The sequence below is a fragment of the Tinamus guttatus genome, unplaced genomic scaffold, assembly GCF_059628265.1.
Source record: "Tinamus guttatus ecotype Peru unplaced genomic scaffold, ASM5962826v1 Tinamus_guttatus_pri_ptg000403l, whole genome shotgun sequence".
Lineage (NCBI taxonomy): Eukaryota > Metazoa > Chordata > Aves > Tinamiformes > Tinamidae > Tinamus > Tinamus guttatus.
Window position 1 is genome coordinate 2,419,247 of NW_028288937.1, and position 17,268 is coordinate 2,436,514.

Below are 17,268 nucleotides of genomic sequence, written 5' to 3' on the forward strand. Positions count from 1 at the left end.
ATGGCTAAGAGAGAGCTGAGAGGTCAAGCCTATCTGTTCACCCTGCCACTGCTGGCTGTGTTTCATCAATGAACCTCAGCTAAGGCTGTCGCTAACTGCCTCAGGGGCATTTAATTTCTCCAGCAAAAGCTCAGAGAGTGCTGCTGCCTCGGTCACATTGCCTTGCACCTTCTCTGTGTAGAGGCATTTCTACAGTGCTGGATCATGTTACAGAAATCGTTGCAGGTTGCTAATTCCAGCAGTGCACTTAGGTTTTGGCCTTGTGTATCAGCCTGTGTATATCAGGTCTGTGTTCAAGGTGTCTTTGCTTTTTGATTAGCTTTATGGCTGTTGTTTCTGTCAGATTAGACAGCAGGGCACCCAGATTCCTTTCCTCTATATGGGTAGAATAATTCTTGGTATACAGAGAACCATTCAGGCATTACATTAATAGATTTAAATGTACTGAGCTATATTTGGAAAATCTGAAAATATTTAGCCCCAGCATAAGTAAATGTCTGACTGAATGTCTCCTGAATTTCAATTAAAAATATTTTATAATTCCACTTTCTGTAAAACGCGAGTGAACTGGGTTTTCCTGTTTAACCAGTTGTTTTATAGAGGATTTTCCCTTTCTGGAGAGGTGATTTGGAGATTCTGGGCAGTTTATGATATTTATCCTTGTTTGATTACAGAGGTATACAGGTCCCAGCTTCATCTATAAAACTGACAGTGTCCTCATAGCAGTTTGGCTGGAAAAAGAGCTGAACTCTTTTTTCATCCCTTCTGCATGGTCGTTAGACAAGTGTACATTTAATCCAGAAATGGTTTGCTGACATGAAAGCAATATATTGCCAGCTGGACATTTGTCACAGTATTCAGACTTCGGCTTTCTGTGAATATCTGTGTGTTGGATCACAGTGTGTTAAAAGTGATGATGAATGTAATTGTTATTTGGAGACTGCTCTGGCTCGGTGGGGTGTTCTGTGTTGACCAATTAACAAATGGATTGAATGTCTTGTGCTGTGCTTAAATATTAATATATTGGTCAGGATTTTTTTTTCCCTCTTATGGCATTTTATTTCTGCACAGCATGTTCATAATCCAGAAGCATTTTTTCATAGCTTCCTTATTCCCGGTGGTTCTGGGCCAGCTGGTAGCTGCAGGGAATATCTGACGAGGCGCTTGGGAAGCTGCTTTAGCCCCAGACTGAATAGGGGCAGCCAGATGCTGCCGCATCGGGCAGCTGGGGAAGTGTGGGTCTCTAACTGCTGTATCCTGCCCAGAGGGCATCAAACCAAGGTAAAGATGAGTCATAGCGTGACAACATCTCTCTTGGATTACTGCCCTGCTCGGGGCCAGCAGAGATGTGCTGCTTTTTCATCAGCATTCAGCTGCATTTTGGTGCCCCTCGGATATTGAGAGGTAGCTGTTCCTGATTTGGCATCCCTGTCAGAAAGGACATGAATAAAGATGAGGGAGTCCCTCTAAATACTAAATGCGAATGAATTACCTGATGTCTGGGGTATTGATCTTTTCCTAGATTTTTTTTTCCCCCCTAGCAGTGCTTCTTTCATGCAACTGTTCTTCAGGTGTAAGAGTGACTTGGGAACTGAGTGCTGGGTACTCTTACACTGAAATGTTAAATTTGTGGAGAGTTGGTGTAGTTGCAGTCTGTTGACTTCAAATCAGAACTGATAGGTGCGTGTTTGTTTGTTGTTCAAATATCGGTGTTGCCAGCACTGCGCTAGTGGCATTTTTTAACAGGAAAAAAATATGTGTTTTGAAAATTGGAGAGTTGTTCACACCACGTATATAGCATGATGGCTATTCTTGCACCTATTTTGTTTGCCAGGCATCATATGTCATTTTACATTCATGGTGGATGTTGAAAAATTCAAAGAATTTTAAGGGACTACAGCCTTATCTAGGGCAAATTATTATATAGCTATGAGTATATTAATGTTTCTTAGGAAACACACATGCGATCACTGATAAACCAGAGTCAGAATTCCACAGTTCTAGATGACTGAAAAATACCTGAGGCAGGTTAGAGTAGAGTTTAGGGCTCTCAGGAAATTTTGGCAAGTGTTCTTCTAGTATCATCTTAATTGAGGAAACTCTTGTATGAAAAGATACATGTTCCCTAGCTCCATCGACTTCTTTTTTTTTTTTAAAGTTGTTCTAAGTAACAACTAATTGTTGTTATCAGAACTAGTTGCTGTAATAAATAACTTGAAATACCATTCTCTTCCCCCCATGAACCTTGCTTGCTTTCTGTCCCTGGACAGTGCATCCTACTGCTGCTACTGAGTTCTCTTACTCATGCAGCTGGGAAATGGGAGGGCAGCCTTTTACTGATGGATTGTTTTCAGCCCAAGTCTGGAAGCTGTTTCAGAGGTGAGACCGAGTGAGTCTCTTACCCTCCTCCGTGTCGGAGTTGTGAGTGCTGGAAAGACGTTGTTTTTCCCTTTCCTGGCAGGGAACATGTGCGGTCGCGCAGAGTAGGGCACACTGAGGCAGCAAGTGCAGAGGAGATATTGCAGGGGAAGAAAGAGCCGTGCTCTGAGAGTACAGACACTGCTGGGGACGTCCCCTTGCATTACTTCACAGCATGTTTGTTTGCCTAACTGGCTGTTGTGGTTATACAGTGTTCCCTCGCTCCAGGAATTCTGTCTCTAGGTAGTATCACATGTATTCTAGGTGAGATAAAAATAGCAAGGATGAATAATTCTGAGCATCATAATAAGAGGAGAACATATGAAGAATTCTCATATGCATTCTCATATTTTTATACCGTACTTCTTAAAAGGATACTTTGAAAAAAGAATATTTAAGTATTGATCGACATCTTAAAAAATCACTCATTTTCCTAGGGTCAGATAGGTTTATAAGGTTCTTTTACAAGGGAGCCTGATACTCTTATCATGTTCTCCATGTTCAAACAGAAGTTTCTGACATTCTTGTAACATTTCATGAGTATAAGTATCTGCTTAAGCATGTTTATTTTATGAATTGGCATCTTAGATGATTTTTACGTTGTTTTAGCCAATTGGGATTTACTGCCTACAAATTTGTTATACAGTGTTTTCCAAAAGTATTGCTTCTACGTAAATAAAGATTTTTTTCATCTGTTTTGTAGATGTGTAGCACTCATTCATGAAAAGAAAAAATACACTCGTCTGCATCTATTTATAAGTGTCAAATTCTGGACCAGGCCCAAGTCAATGCAAGCGGCACACACAGAATTTGGCCAGAAGCGAGAAGCTTCTTTATTCATAAGGTTGATGTTAAGCAGTGGACCAAACCCCGTCTCACTTCCGCCAGCGTAAATTATCTGTTGAGTAATCCCAGCCTTACAACGGCATAATTGAGATCGAACTTGGTCTGTAATGCCGTCGTCTTTTCCTCTTTCTATAGCTTTATCCTCCAAGGATTCATGCTGAAATCAATGAGAGTTCATGTTAAGGTCTAATCCTTAAGCTTCTTCTGTATCGTACTGCAAAGTCTAGGCACAAGCCATAGTAAAAAAAATACATCCATAAAAAGGAATTGCATAAGTGTGGTAATCTGCTGTTGAGTGTTATTCATCCCAGTGATTACCGGAATGTTTTGCTTTGTAAGGCTGAAAGACAGAAAGAAAGCAGGACTGAAGACGTAATGGGTGTTAGGTGAGGTCAGAGTTACATAGCTGTTGTGCCTCCCTGTGGTCCGCTCTAGCTTTTTAATATTTTGTTGTGTTCCTGTTCTAAAACTGGACCAGTTAAATGTGTCATCACAAATTGTATATGTTGCTTAGTAATAGCTAATATTGCCAGCAGCAACTGGAAGAGACATGTATTTATACAGGCTATAAATGGAAAGCTTAATAAAAGCAATCGATGAACTGCTTTCCTTTGCTGGCAGTGAACTGCTTTAATAGCACTGCAGTGCTGCTGTAGTAGTTGGAAGAATGGAAAGCACAGTTATTTTGTTTAGTGAAGGATAAAATATTAATATGTAGAATGTGGCAGGAGTTTTCCATATTGTTGTAAGCTGCTAAATTTTTCCTTAACTCAGGTGCTACCATTACACTTACTTGCAGAGGAGGGGAGCCTTGCTCTGAGACAAGCTTTCCTACTTTTTCCTTCTTCAGTTTTGCTAACTCAGTGCTTGTATATTTTCATGTTTTTCAGCAATGGGTAGAAGGGCTTGGATCCATCATACATAACTTTAGAGCTAATAATGTCAGTCCAATGACATGCCTCAAGAAACAGTAAGTGACCTTCTGTCCTCCACTGTCTTCCTCCACTGTCAGAATTTCTGACAGTTCATTTGATTTATTGATATTGTGTGCTTTATTTATTGGCTGCATTGTTTGTTTTTTGATGCATACACAAACAGAATCTCATGAGTCTTTCTTCTCCTCCAACTCCATAACTGTGGTACTGATTACTTTGGGCTGATTTTTGCCTTTATGATTATAGAAATGCCCTACCTTAAGCACCAAAGGGTTACAAAGAAGTGTTTTCATTATAGAACAATTATTTGTTTGTGCACATTCCACAGGGATGCAAGTATCCTTGAGCTGAACATAAGTATTTATTTTCTCGTTTTAATTAGTAGTATTTTAAACGTATTTCATTCTTCATTGCAGCTGGATGAAATTGGCATTTCTAACGAACACAAATGGCAAAATTCCAGTTCGGAGGTAAGCACAGTTCAAGTTTTTAGCAAGTAATGGATGTCTAATGTTAATCAAATTCTGTGGCTTATTAATTAAATTTTCCTATCTATTTTGTAACTGTTTAAAACACATGTAAAAATAAAGAGCACTAAGACATACTTATCTGAGTGCCCTGCTAGGGCTTTTTAATAGCATAGTAGTTTTTCTATTAGTCCAGTACAGTGAAGATTTGAGAGCTTGCAACTGTTATCAAAGTCCCTGAGAGCCAAAAGCATCAGGTTTCTTGGCTTAAAACTCCTCAGTCTCTAGAATGGGTTTCTCAGATGTAGAATTTTGCAAAATATTTATCAAAAGAACCGAGCAGTCAAGCGGAGAACAGAAAGGTACACTTGAAAATGTTGTACTTTGTAAAATGAGAGATACAGCTCTGCCAAAATTATTTCTGCTTTTATAGGAACCCCTAGAATAGAATTTGTTTTTCTCCACATGGTACATGAATCATTGCAGGCCTTGAGTTGTTTTCAGTGATGGAAGAGCCTGAATAGCCTTGTTCTTTCTATATAACTCTTAACTTTTTTATTTTCTTAGCCCTGACTATGCAGTTTTTCTCCCATCACCTGCTCCAGGCATTCCTGTCAATACATTGAGCCTCTTTCCTGCTCATCCAGTGTGTAAAAATCCTGCTTTGGAGGCATGCTGTGTTCTCAGAAAGAGAACCCTGCAGCGAGAAACAAGGAGAACTTTACAGCATAAGCCTCACAGATTTCTTTTTCAAGAGAGGAATAAGTGGTTATGGATCCACAGAATGTGCTAAGGTCAAAGAACTTGCCAAGTATGCTGGGCTGCCCTCCAGGCTTTAATTTCGACTCCAGCCCTGCCTTGACAGTGTTAAAACTGCATTAGTGTATTAATCTTTAAGTTTTCACATTGCTAAACCCTTGCTTGTTTTTCAATTGCCCTGGGACACCTTCTGTGTAGAGATCCCAAGAGGAATATCAGCTGAAGGGGAGAGATGAGACAATATTACAGCAATGAATTAATCTCCAAGAATTTAGAGCTTTAAGACTGAGTTTGAACAGAGAGCTTTATATGCCTCTGTGTAAATTTATAGCCTGACAGGTTGTCAGAAAATGCTTCCATCTTGAAATATTGCCTAGCATGAGGCAAGGTCTACATTCTCACTGTTGTGCTACAGAACATTAATTTGCCTTTGCAGATAAACTCACATAGTGCTGAAGGGAGTCCAGTCCACTGAGTTCAATGCAGTAAATCTTCCCACCAGATTTGTAGCACGGATTTTAGGGAGCTTCAATTTTTGCTTAAACGATTTTTATTTCAAATGTTTCTAGTTGCACGAGTTTGTTATTTCAAGTTAGCACTATTTCTAGGTTCCAGGCACAGACAGGTCTCTACCTGCTTAATTTCTTGCAAAAAAATAGTTTGCACTGTATATTTGTAGTAGATCTCCTAATCCATCTTCCTTAACATCTGGACCCTTCAAGGAATTCACTGTGTTGGTGTGAGCAAGATGTAGCAGCCATTTCAGGCTCAGCAGGGAGGTGAGCACTCACAGCACCCTCCGGAAGGACGAGGTGCCTGTGAGAGGCAGGAGGATGCAGGGGGCTTCGCTGCCTCCTGCCCCCACAGATGCCCAGCACAGAAGAGAACGGGTAAGAGGAGGAGGCAGATGCATAACGGGAGGAACAAGTGGCTGAGGAAACCAGCTGAAGGGAGGCAAGCCAAGAAGAACTGGGCAATGCAGGCAGATTGCTGCTACACACAATGTGCCATGTTGCACACCCATTTCCCAAGTCTCTCCCCAGGGTCTGTTTACCCTAATAAACCCCGCCGGTGCTTCTCCTTCAACCCACCTCTCGTCTGTCCTATATACCTGTTCTTGAAGAGTGTCCTCTGGTCAACCTGGCTCCTTCAAGCCTCTTCCTCCCACTGCTGCCCAGGGATCCTGCAGCAACTCCCTGAGCTTTGAAGCTGCCGAATGTTGTTCTCTCAGGAGAAGACCTGCAGATCTGCCAAAATGCAGCAACGTCTGTCACAATATCAGCTTTAGTTTGTTTTTACTCTGAAGCACAGTAAAACTCTGAAGTACTCTGAAAGAGTCTTGAAGACCCTTTTCATTCCTTACAGTTTTTAACCTGCTCAGGGGCTTATCTCTGTTACTGCCAATGTCCTTACTATGTTTCAGAGATAAGAAATACTGGCACAGTTGGTAATGGACAGATCTTAGGAGAAATCTACCTTGTCTTCTGGGCAGTAGGAGAGTAGAACTACATTTGCAGAACTTAGGAGAATATGGCTATGAGAGGATACTTTGTATTTTCTGATTTTAACATTTCTGTAGATGATCGTTAACAAGATCAAAGTTCGTCTAAATATCGTAGAATCATTATGGTTAGAAAAGACCTTCAAGATCACTGAGTCCAGTATCCACCGAGTTTCTTTTGGCAGAAAGCTTGTGCACATGCACATGCAGATTGCACCAGTTCAGCTAGAGCCTGTTCAAAAACTAGCTTAGCTCAATCTATGTTTTTCCTTTGTGTGACTACATTTATAAGGATTTAAACTAATTTAGAGTCTACCTATGAACAGGCCAATAAAAGCTAAGCTGTGATAAATGAAGACTAAATCTGTTTTACACAGACTTAATAGGTTAATTTGACATTACACTTTTTGTTAATAAATACATTTACTATCAATTACTCCAAATGGTTTGGAAGAAATCTCACTCTAGAGTTTCATGATAGTAGAAATCATAGTTTTAGAGGATTTCTTGTAGAATGTAGGCAGTAGCACTTCCAGTTCTAGTCAAGTCAAGAAAATGCATGTAGCCAAGATAAAAGATTTTTTTAAGCAATTGTTTTGAATGGTTTGTGTTTATTTGATTTTGTAAGTAATGATTTGAAAGTGGTAAAGCTTGAGAGTTGTAACTGAGTCATGAACAGCCGTGATAGATTTATACCCCTCAAACCAGTTTTGGGAGGCGCTTTAAAAATCTGTTAATGAAAGTAACACAGTTGCTTTCACATACAGAAGTAACACAGTTTTCTTCCATGACATTACCATGAGATGAATGTAAATCTGCGAGAATGAAGCCTCTTCTGGTAGAGGAAAAAGTAGGACTTTTTTATAACTTCTCTGGCAAAATGAAAGTGTCGTGCTGTGTTATTTTTTGATTTATGCAATCTTCTTCTAGACTGCTGCTCTCATTACGGATTATTACTATGTTTTCTGTCATCTTTGGTAAAATAAAAGAGAACTTGTCATCAAAAATTACTTTTCTGCAACCATGGAATCTTGGCTCACAGTTTCTGATTAATTGCTTATTCCAATATTACACGTTTGACATGACATTTATTACTGGAGTCCAATTCATTAGAACAGGCATAGAATTTTTATAGGGCTGAGGATAGATTGTAAATCTAGCAAGCATTTTTCTCTGTCTCACAATAAGTAGAAAAATAGGTTGTGAATTTTCTTTTTAAAAAATGGATGCCTAAAGTTAGACTCCTCGGTGTACATTTTGTTGAAAACATTTTAGTACTTATCAACTTGGAAAATCAAACTATTTAGGTGCCTAAATAGGGGCATAGAAGTCTTAAGTGTTTTAAGAACCCAGTTAAAAAACTGGCTAAGCTTTGTTAAAATATTACTTTATCATTTGGATCTTTGGCTTCCTGATATTCATTTTATTAGTATGAAGATATTTACATAAGAGGTTTAGAGTGTTTTGGAGAGTCAAACAACTCCAAATCACTATGGCAACAAATAGTGGCAACAAAACAACATTTTGTTTCAGATCTTTCACTTTGTGAAATTATTTAGTATGCATTAGATGATTAACAGAAAGTCTTAGCAAATGTTTGTTTCACTTGCTGATAAAGAGCAACATATTCTCATCAAGCAATGGTCGTAGAGTGTTTTCCAATGTACAGCTTCTGACAGCATTAGAAATAGATAGGCCTGCAGATCCCAATTTTCTAATCCAGGTTTAGCTGTCAAAACTGAATGGCTGTGGGACCCGTTTTAGGTCAAAATCAAGAAAGAAGGAAGGAGAACTTATAAGTTTGGGTCTGATCTTCTTCCAAAGTTAGAAATCCGAATGGAAACAAAAATAGACCAAAAGTTTTCACATTAATCATACCCAGTATTTAAGCTTTAATTGGATTTATTTCCCTTCAAGTGAAATCTTGTCAGTGTCCTGCATGGTGAGATCACTCCTGTTTTAAAGTGGCTATTAATCACAGAGTTTGGAAAGATTTCAGTGGAGTGAAAATCTACTTAAACAAGTTGTGCACAGTATTTCTCGAAGAGGATTATTGATATGGCTGTAAGGTGAAGGAGTATTCAGAGTGGGAAGGGACCACTGCAGAGAGCAAAGAATTTGACTTGCAGCTGCAAGTTTCTCCTTAGCGGAGAGGGCTTGAAAGGGAAGAGGAAAGAAAGTGCTATGGGGTATGGGTTCAGGTCACGTTATGGATGGCCTCCTGCCAGGAAGAGTTTAATGCTCCTAAAGGGAAGGGAGTCCCTATAACCACGAATGCCTGAAGACAGGTCTTGCCACTTGGAGAATCTGCTGCTCCTTGCAGTCATATATCTTTGCATGAAGCTGCATGGCTAGAGACAAAGAATAGTATTTTGCACAGTTCTGTATCCCAGTAAATTGAAAAAAAAAACTTTTTTTTTTTCAGTTCATTATTTTGATATATTTTGTACTAGATAGCTTGTAGGCAGGGCATTTCTGATCCGTGAAACGTAGAACACTTTTTAAACTGCACAATTGCTTGGAAGGTGCTTGCGTTCATAGGTGAGACTAGAGGTTGGCAGAAAGGGGGAGAGAATGGATTGTTTAGAAAGTGACTAACGTTTCTCTTTTTTTTTTTTCCCTATTCTTTTTTTTTGCTTTAGCATTACCAGAACCTTTGCATCAGGTAAAACAGAAAAAGTGATCTTTCAGGCACTTAAGGAATTAGGTCTTCCCAGTGGAAAGGTATTTAGCAGTTTTGAATAAGTTTATGAGTTTATGTATGTGTGTATATATATATATATGTATATATAAAGACGTTGATGAATCATTCACGTTCATAGCTGTGATCTAAGTCATTTGCATCACACAAAAACTTGCTTCTGTTCATGGGTAAGTTATTCGTCACCACAGGTTGTTTACCAAAAGCCAGACGTAATTAAATCTGTGACCCCAGTGCTCCTTAAACTTTTCAAATTGGACTTTTTTCCTGTAATAGCCTTCCCCCTCACACACTTATGCAAAACATATTGGTGCACAGTGCACATTTAGTGTTTCTCTGTTGCACGCTGGGCCCTGGCTGCCGTTCGTGCCGGTCCCCGGCGTGGCGGAGCTGCCGGCCCTCGCTCCCTGCCAGGCCTCCCTGCCTGGCAGGCAGGCTCTGTCCTGGGCCTGCCGCCCCTGGCCCGGAAGAAAGGTGTGAATCCCCCTGGTAGGACAGCCTGGGTGCCTGGCACCCGAGGGGAAGTGTTTCCTCCTGCCTCCCGCAGCGCTCGCCTTGCTCAGCCGAAGGACACGGCGCTGAGTGTGTTAGAGTCCGACATCCACCCTCCCCCGGGGAAGTTTGACGCACCCTCGTGCAAGAGCAGCCTTGCTATTTAAAACCTTTGCACCAAACCCAGGCCTTTTTGTTAATGTCCCTTGGCTTCAGGATAAATATCCTGAAGTTCATCTTGCACTTTTCCTTAAGCCTAAGGAGGAAAATAAAGACCGTGTTCCAGTTCTGTGTTTATGCAGAATTGCTGTTACTGGGGGGCCAAGCAGAGCTGCGATAAAGGCGAGAACTGAGAACTTTTCAAAAAATACAAATGAACCCGTGTACGTTAGGTAAAGCACCATAGTAATTCTCATTTGCTTTCTCTAATATAAGATGCACTCTTAGGAAAAGAATCCTATAAACAGTCCTCTACTGGATAATCTACCTTTGCATTTTGTTGCAGAATGATGAAATTGAGCCTGCAGCATTTACTTACGAGAAATTTTATGAGCTTACCCAAAAGATATGTCCCCGAACTGACATAGAGGAGCTCTATAGGAAGATGTAAGTTTTAAAATTTAATATGATCTTGTTTTAAAACTTATTTTACTGTAGTTTTAGTCTATACCTAAAAGTGACAGAGCACTGTAAAGGCTGCCAAACTTTGAATCCTAGTGTTATCAGCAGGGTTTTAAGACAAACTCAAGCCTGTGTTTTCCCCATCCTTCCCTTTCAGACTGTTAATGTAAAAGTTCACTGTGTATTTTATAGTAACTTTTACATGAGTTAAAAGAAGCACCTGGAACTTTTTATTTAATTTTATTTTGTTTGCATTGGCTTTACTAACTACTGTAATTTTAACTTGCTTCTTTTAGGTGATTAATGCAGTATGTGAACTAACTAAATTAAATAAGAAATCTGATGTTCTAAAAGGTTCTTCATTCAAATTATTCTTAGCCGGAAGACTTACATGTTGTTTTATGAAGTAATATCTGCTATGTTTTACCAAATATGAGAGAGACACTGTACTTAGCATAGATAGTATATATTCTGTGACTATTAATTTTGAGATATGGAGCCACTTCAGGTAGAAAAGTAGAGGATTTTAAAAGTATCAACAATGTCAACATGTAAATCATACCTACTGTAGCATCATAATATGAAAACTTACATTCTCTAATAAATTTCTTTTCAGCAATGGAGACAAAACTGATTATTTAACGGTAGACCAATTAGTGAGCTTTCTAAATGAAGTAAGCTTTTTCATACATTAACTACCATACAAGTCTGTCTGCAGTGGCTTGCTTCTTCCAGTCTTTCCATTGCATGTATCATGCCATTATTTGCTATGCTTCTGATCTGCTGATCTTTCCATTATGGTAACATCCAGGTGCAAAAATCAGCTCCAATCTTATATGTTCTTGTGCTTTCTACATGTTGGCTTTGCAGATTGCATCTGTTAATTACTTGTGGTTGTGTTATGTGGTGTGCTACCTATGTTTTATATAATTTATACTGTTATATTCAGTGTAGTTTTAGCTAAAAAGCTTTCAGTATTTTATTACAAGCAATATATTTTACCTATAGGCTACTGATAAATATAGCTACTAATTCTTTGGAGTAACAGAAAAAAAAAAAAGAAATGAGCTTTTACAAACAGTTAAATAGCTATTTTATTCTTCCCCCTTTTATTTATTTTTCCCCATCTCTTACCAATCTAGCTTTTGAGAGGATATTTTAGGGGCTTGTCCACACTTTTGAGTCACTGTAGGTTTTGAATAAAAGGTATTTTTACTGCTGGATTTCTAAAATTCATCTGTTGGCAAGAATATTTACTCTCTTTTAGAAACATCATGAGTGTGAGAAGTCTTTCAGTAGACAGTGCTGTTCTTTTCTAGTCCTAAAGCACAGTAAGTTACAGAAGATTGATTCACTCAGAATTGCAACTGCTACTACACTATGTGAATCGGACAGAATGTGCACTTGAAAAATGAATATATTCACTCTTATTCTGCACCAATAGATTCTTGCCACCTAGGATATAGTGAATTGTTTGACTTTTGTACATGAATTTTTAGGGAACAGGTGCGTTTACCAAAAATCTATCTAAAATTATTTTGCCATTTTAGAATCTATTTTACATATTTCATATTTTTTATTACTATTGCATTAAGATTTAAGCAGTAAATTCCTCTTGCTTGCTTGCTTTCTAAATAAGGAATGTGTGCGTTATTTTTCATGAAAACTGAACTACACAGAGACAGAGCGTTCAAAGAGGAAAAAATAGTGAGATTAACAATTTTATCCCTAATGATTACATACTTGAGGCCTCAGTTAGCATCCACATACTTCCCTCCACTGCCAAATGTAAGTTCATGCTTAATGTCACTACTGCGACATTTTATTGTAGGTCTTTACAAAGTCCAGTATCTAGATGTTTGTAGGACTCACGGTCAGACTTAAGATATGTCATTCTTCCTCCTGCATTTAGAAGAGGAAAGGGTTAAATTGTGTTCTGAATTGCGAGTGATCCTTTTAAAGTATTTTGCTCCCAAACTGACTTGTATTCACAGACTTCACTGCTTGAAACAAAGTCCTGCCCTCATCTTGTCCAATATTTGCTTCTGGTTTTGCATGCGTGCATTAATCATGAGTTGAGTAATTCCTCATTTTTCAGTAAACAATTGTTGGACTTTATTTTAAATTTGACTTATGTGTTTATTTTAGTTTAAAGTGTACTTTCTGGAAGCTCTCACTTTTGAAGTGCCAGCAATTGTAGGAACTTCCTGGCTATCTCCACTGTCTTTTGAATAAAATAAAATGAAGTGCTGTACTCTCAATTTTATGTGGTTTTAGCAGTTGTTTGTCAGACTTAGAAGTCTTATGGACAAGATTGAGGATCTTGTTCCTTACGTCCTATAGATATGGCAGGCTTTTCAAATGGAAATGTTATAGTTGGCCCTCAGTTGGTGACTGAAGCTGGAAAAATTTAGTGAAACGGTTTTATAGAGTGGGACACTTGCTTTGATGACCTGAAACCTGTGCTTTTGTCTCTATTCTCTAAGTCTTTTGGTTTTGAAATAGAGTTTAAGGTTTTGGTCATGACTTCAAAGGCACTGAATGACCCAGAATCTCTCTCCTGATGCAATCATTTTTATCCCCTTGATATCTGGCCAACTCTTCAATTAGTGATGTTTAATCCTGGAAAATATAAGAAGTTTTTTTTTTTTTTTTTTAATATAGAAGGGAGTTGTTTACCAGGGCAGTTCCTTATTAGCCTTCAACCTAAATTATTTTGAATATACCTCCTGGAAAGGAGCTATGAGGACATCCTTTTTTGTTCTGTCTGTCTGTCTTTTTCCACAAAAGGAGACCCTTTTTATTGCGGCACAGGTCAAATGCAAATCAACCAGGAATTCTTTCTGTCCATGCTTCTAGATCCTTTTAGATAGTTCACCCTCATATGGTTAAGAAGGTCTAGTGGAAGGGTGTCCTTCTTAAATAGAAACTAGAAGCATTGCATCCCATCCACAATATCTTTGGCATGAAACTTAAGGCTTTTAGTATTGCTTAGGTTACTTTCCTGAGACAACAAATTCAGGAGATGGCACTCCAGAGATGGCACTAAATGAATATATATATAATGTGTATATATATATACAAACACACACATATATATATGTATATTTGGTTACATTTCATCAGTTGTCAGATTTGCTTTCTTTTTAAACTAAAGACATACTTTTGTTCAGATGAAAAAAATAGGTAGTAATGATGAGTACAAACACTGCCTTGTTCTTAGCTCCCTACAATAATTCTGAGACACAGTTTCCCAATAGGAGACTTTTCCTTTATTCCATTTGTTTTCTTATATTTTCTTATTATTATCTGTGGAAGAAAGAGTGAGGAAGAACTCTCTTTAGTAAGAACCTCCCTTCCTCTTTCTTAAAATTGATTGAAGTGGTTTATTTTCACTAACAGTATATAGCTTGTCATTTGTCACAGTAGACTGTATTGTTGCATGCGAGTGTTTTATTGCTGTTGTGTGGTGCTTAGCAAGTTATGTCCTGCATCCAGCTGCTTTCATTTCATATTTCACCTGAGTTTTACTTACATATTCAGGTAGCTGATCTGTAGTGAATGTAATTGCTGTACTTCAGATACTGCAGACTGTCAGAAGCATTACTTGAAAGATCCCTCCTTATTTGCATGACTATATTGGCATTGGCTGTAATTTCTTGAAATGAATCAAGCACAGACACCAATATATTGATTGGAAGAAAATGGATGAAGTTGCTTACATTTAACTGGGTATTGCTTTTTCTTCTTCTTCTTCTTCTTGAGGGGGTTAGGAAAAAAAAAAAAAAAGGAAAATGTTTACATGTAAGAAATTACAGCAAATGCTGGTAGTGCTGTGCCAAGCCATGTGAATACCATCCTGTCCACTCCAAATTATTAATCTCCAATATGGGGATGGCCTGAATTCTGCTTTAACTACAGCTTGAAAACTTTGCACCTACTGGGGTAAAAGAGTGTTTCACAGTCATATTTATTTCTTTATGTTTTATTGCATCTGCTTACATGCCACTACTCAGTTTAATTCTGTTTTTAATTTTTTTTAATGGAGAATCAGGCACACGGTGTGCAGCTCTAATCTGGAATGGAAAAAAATTACATAGTGCAGTCTAAAGTGAAACCTTAAAAACCCTATATTTTAGCAGTATACTAGAAATCACTGCTAAATTGTCTCTAAAATACCTAAGTTACATATGTTATGAAGTTGCAATACCATAAATTACTGTAAATGGAAGAGATGATACTGTGCATTTTTTTTTTAAGTTTTACGTATTTCTTCTAAGAACCTAGACTGATTTTTGAATAGTTGATGAGCAGTATTTATGTAATTCACAAATAATCAGTGATTGCACATTTCTAAATTCAGCTTTCAAATTCTGTATTTATAGTATAGCTTTATTTTGCTTCTAATTTTTACTTTAGCTATAGATGTTGCGGAAGACATGCATTTTTGCGGAGGTGATTACAGTGCCATCAGTCAAGTCTATCAGTTTACATGATCTACAAAAATGATCGGGAAGAAGAGAGCGAATTCGCGAAGAAGAGAGTTTAGCTTTTTATTTTCAACATTTCATTGGCGTGTTTACCACGTGCAATCATTGTTTTCATGAACAAGCAACAGTAAGACCAGTTATTTGATTACGCTGGACTCTTTGGAAATATTTCTAGAATCAAACTGCCTAGGTTTCTTATGAAAGATAAGTAAGGTTTGTTTTCTGTCTAATGCTAAAGCTACCATCGGATATTCCGTAAGTTTTAGTTTTATTTTGTTTTTGATTTTTTTAAAATGTCCACTTCTTTCTTTCTCATCTGCAGTAATGAAATACTCTTGGTTGGTAGCCATGTATTGCATGTTTGGCTGAATTCTCTTGTTTTCTAACCTTAGCACCAGCGAGATCCTCGGCTGAATGAAATTTTATTTCCATTCTATGATACAAAAAGAGCAATGCGGATAATTGAGACATATGAGCCAGATGAAGACTTGAAGAGTAAAGGTAAACAAACAGAAGGAGATTAAGCATTACTGGTTTTTAGGCATTTGGGCAACGTGTTCCGAAGCATCTAACCTCTAAAAGAGGGGTTTACAGTCCTCCAGCTTACAGTTTACAGATCATAATTTTCCCTTCTTATACTGTGATCTGTATCAGCTACGAGGGCAGCTGCCTAGCTTACAGCAGAATATTCTACATGGGTGCTTTGCAAAATGTTATGCTATCTCTGAGCAAGAAGATCAGAGACCACATTGCCTGCCTCAAGTGCATATCATCTGAGAGACATTTTGTGCTGCCACTTTTAAGTTCTCAGTGATGGATGAAATAAAAACACTTTTAAAGCTGGATATCCCACTTTCCCCCCTTTTGCAGCTTCCTCAAAAACTCAGAAGCAGCTGAGAATATTTGAGTAAGACTTCACCCTTGTCTGACACAAACCCTACAAAGCCTAAGCTCCACTACAGGATTTTTCAGGAGACTATGAACAAAATAAAAGGCAGGATTATTGGACTTTTCTGCATAAGAGAAAAGACTGTTTTCAACAAAATAAAATTGGGAGTGCTGTAACCTGTGCCTTAGAAATAGCTGAGCATCCGTATTTGACTTTAAGGAGTGCAGCTTCAAGCTAGGGTCAGATAATTATTCTCTGCTATGACTCTCCATTATTAATCCCTTCCGTCCTGTCCTCCGTCCTATTTTAGCCTCTTGGCTACTTTAAAAACTCATATTGCAGTACTGATTATCTTGTCTTTTCTTTCCACTGAAACTTACCCCTTGATCTTTTATACTTTATGAAGCAACATAACAGGAAAGTAAGTGAAATTACAAATGCTCTCCTGAGTTAACGTGCAGTCCCGTGTTGCTTTTCATTGTAACGGAATAAACTACTGCAAGTATTTCAAACAATGAACTTGGAAGTATCTTAGATTTTCCATGCTTTGCAAATGAACACGCATGAGCGTCTTCAGGTTTGTCTGCTTATTTTTGCCAGCAGAGAACAATCTCTGCGTGTGCTGCAAGCTGGTTAGCAGCAGTGTAGCCACAGCCAGTGCGGGACTAAATAGCGAGCAGAAGAAGTCCCATGCAAGACTTTTAAATGCACAACTCACAGTCACTTGCTCACAAAGTCTAGGAGTCTGAAACTGGTGGAGTACTAGGAGGGTGCAGCAGCACAGGTGCTGTTTAGCTTGGGGTACTGAAAGAGGGAGCCTCTCTTTTTTTGCAAAATCTTGTGTAGACGTAACCTTTTGAGAGGGTTCCTGCTTTGACAGAGTTTGTGTCCATTATAGATTTTTGCCAAACCCATGCTTTCTTCTTCCTTCCAGGTCTCATATCAAGTGATGGATTTTGCAGATACTTGATGTCAGATGAAAATGCCCCAGTTTTCCTAGATCGTTTGGAGTTGTATCAAGAAATGGATCATCCTTTAGCTCATTATTTCATCAGTTCTTCCCACAATACGTACTTAACAGGCAGGCAATTTGGAGGAAAGTCCTCAGTGGAGATGTACAGACAAGTGCTTTTGGCTGGATGCAGGTTG

The 17,268-nt window shown here is 38.4% G+C and overlaps 1 protein-coding gene across 4 annotated transcripts in view; it reads left to right on the forward strand.

Moving 5' to 3' along the window:
• The window catches only part of PLCB4 (phospholipase C beta 4), a 124,293-nt gene that overhangs the window by 49,063 nt on the left and 57,962 nt on the right, over window positions 1-17,268 (forward strand). For all 4 annotated transcript variants that reach the window (XM_088531291.1, XM_088531293.1, XM_088531292.1 and 1 more), the window contains exons 6-12: window positions 4,155-4,234; window positions 4,616-4,669; window positions 9,569-9,650; window positions 10,625-10,725; window positions 11,357-11,414; window positions 15,623-15,731; window positions 17,054-17,264. In XM_088531291.1, the coding sequence (XP_088387417.1) occupies window positions 4,155-4,234; window positions 4,616-4,669; window positions 9,569-9,650; window positions 10,625-10,725; window positions 11,357-11,414; window positions 15,623-15,731; window positions 17,054-17,264 (695 nt within the window). The remainder of the gene's footprint in view (window positions 1-4,154; window positions 4,235-4,615; window positions 4,670-9,568; window positions 9,651-10,624; window positions 10,726-11,356; window positions 11,415-15,622; window positions 15,732-17,053; window positions 17,265-17,268) is intronic.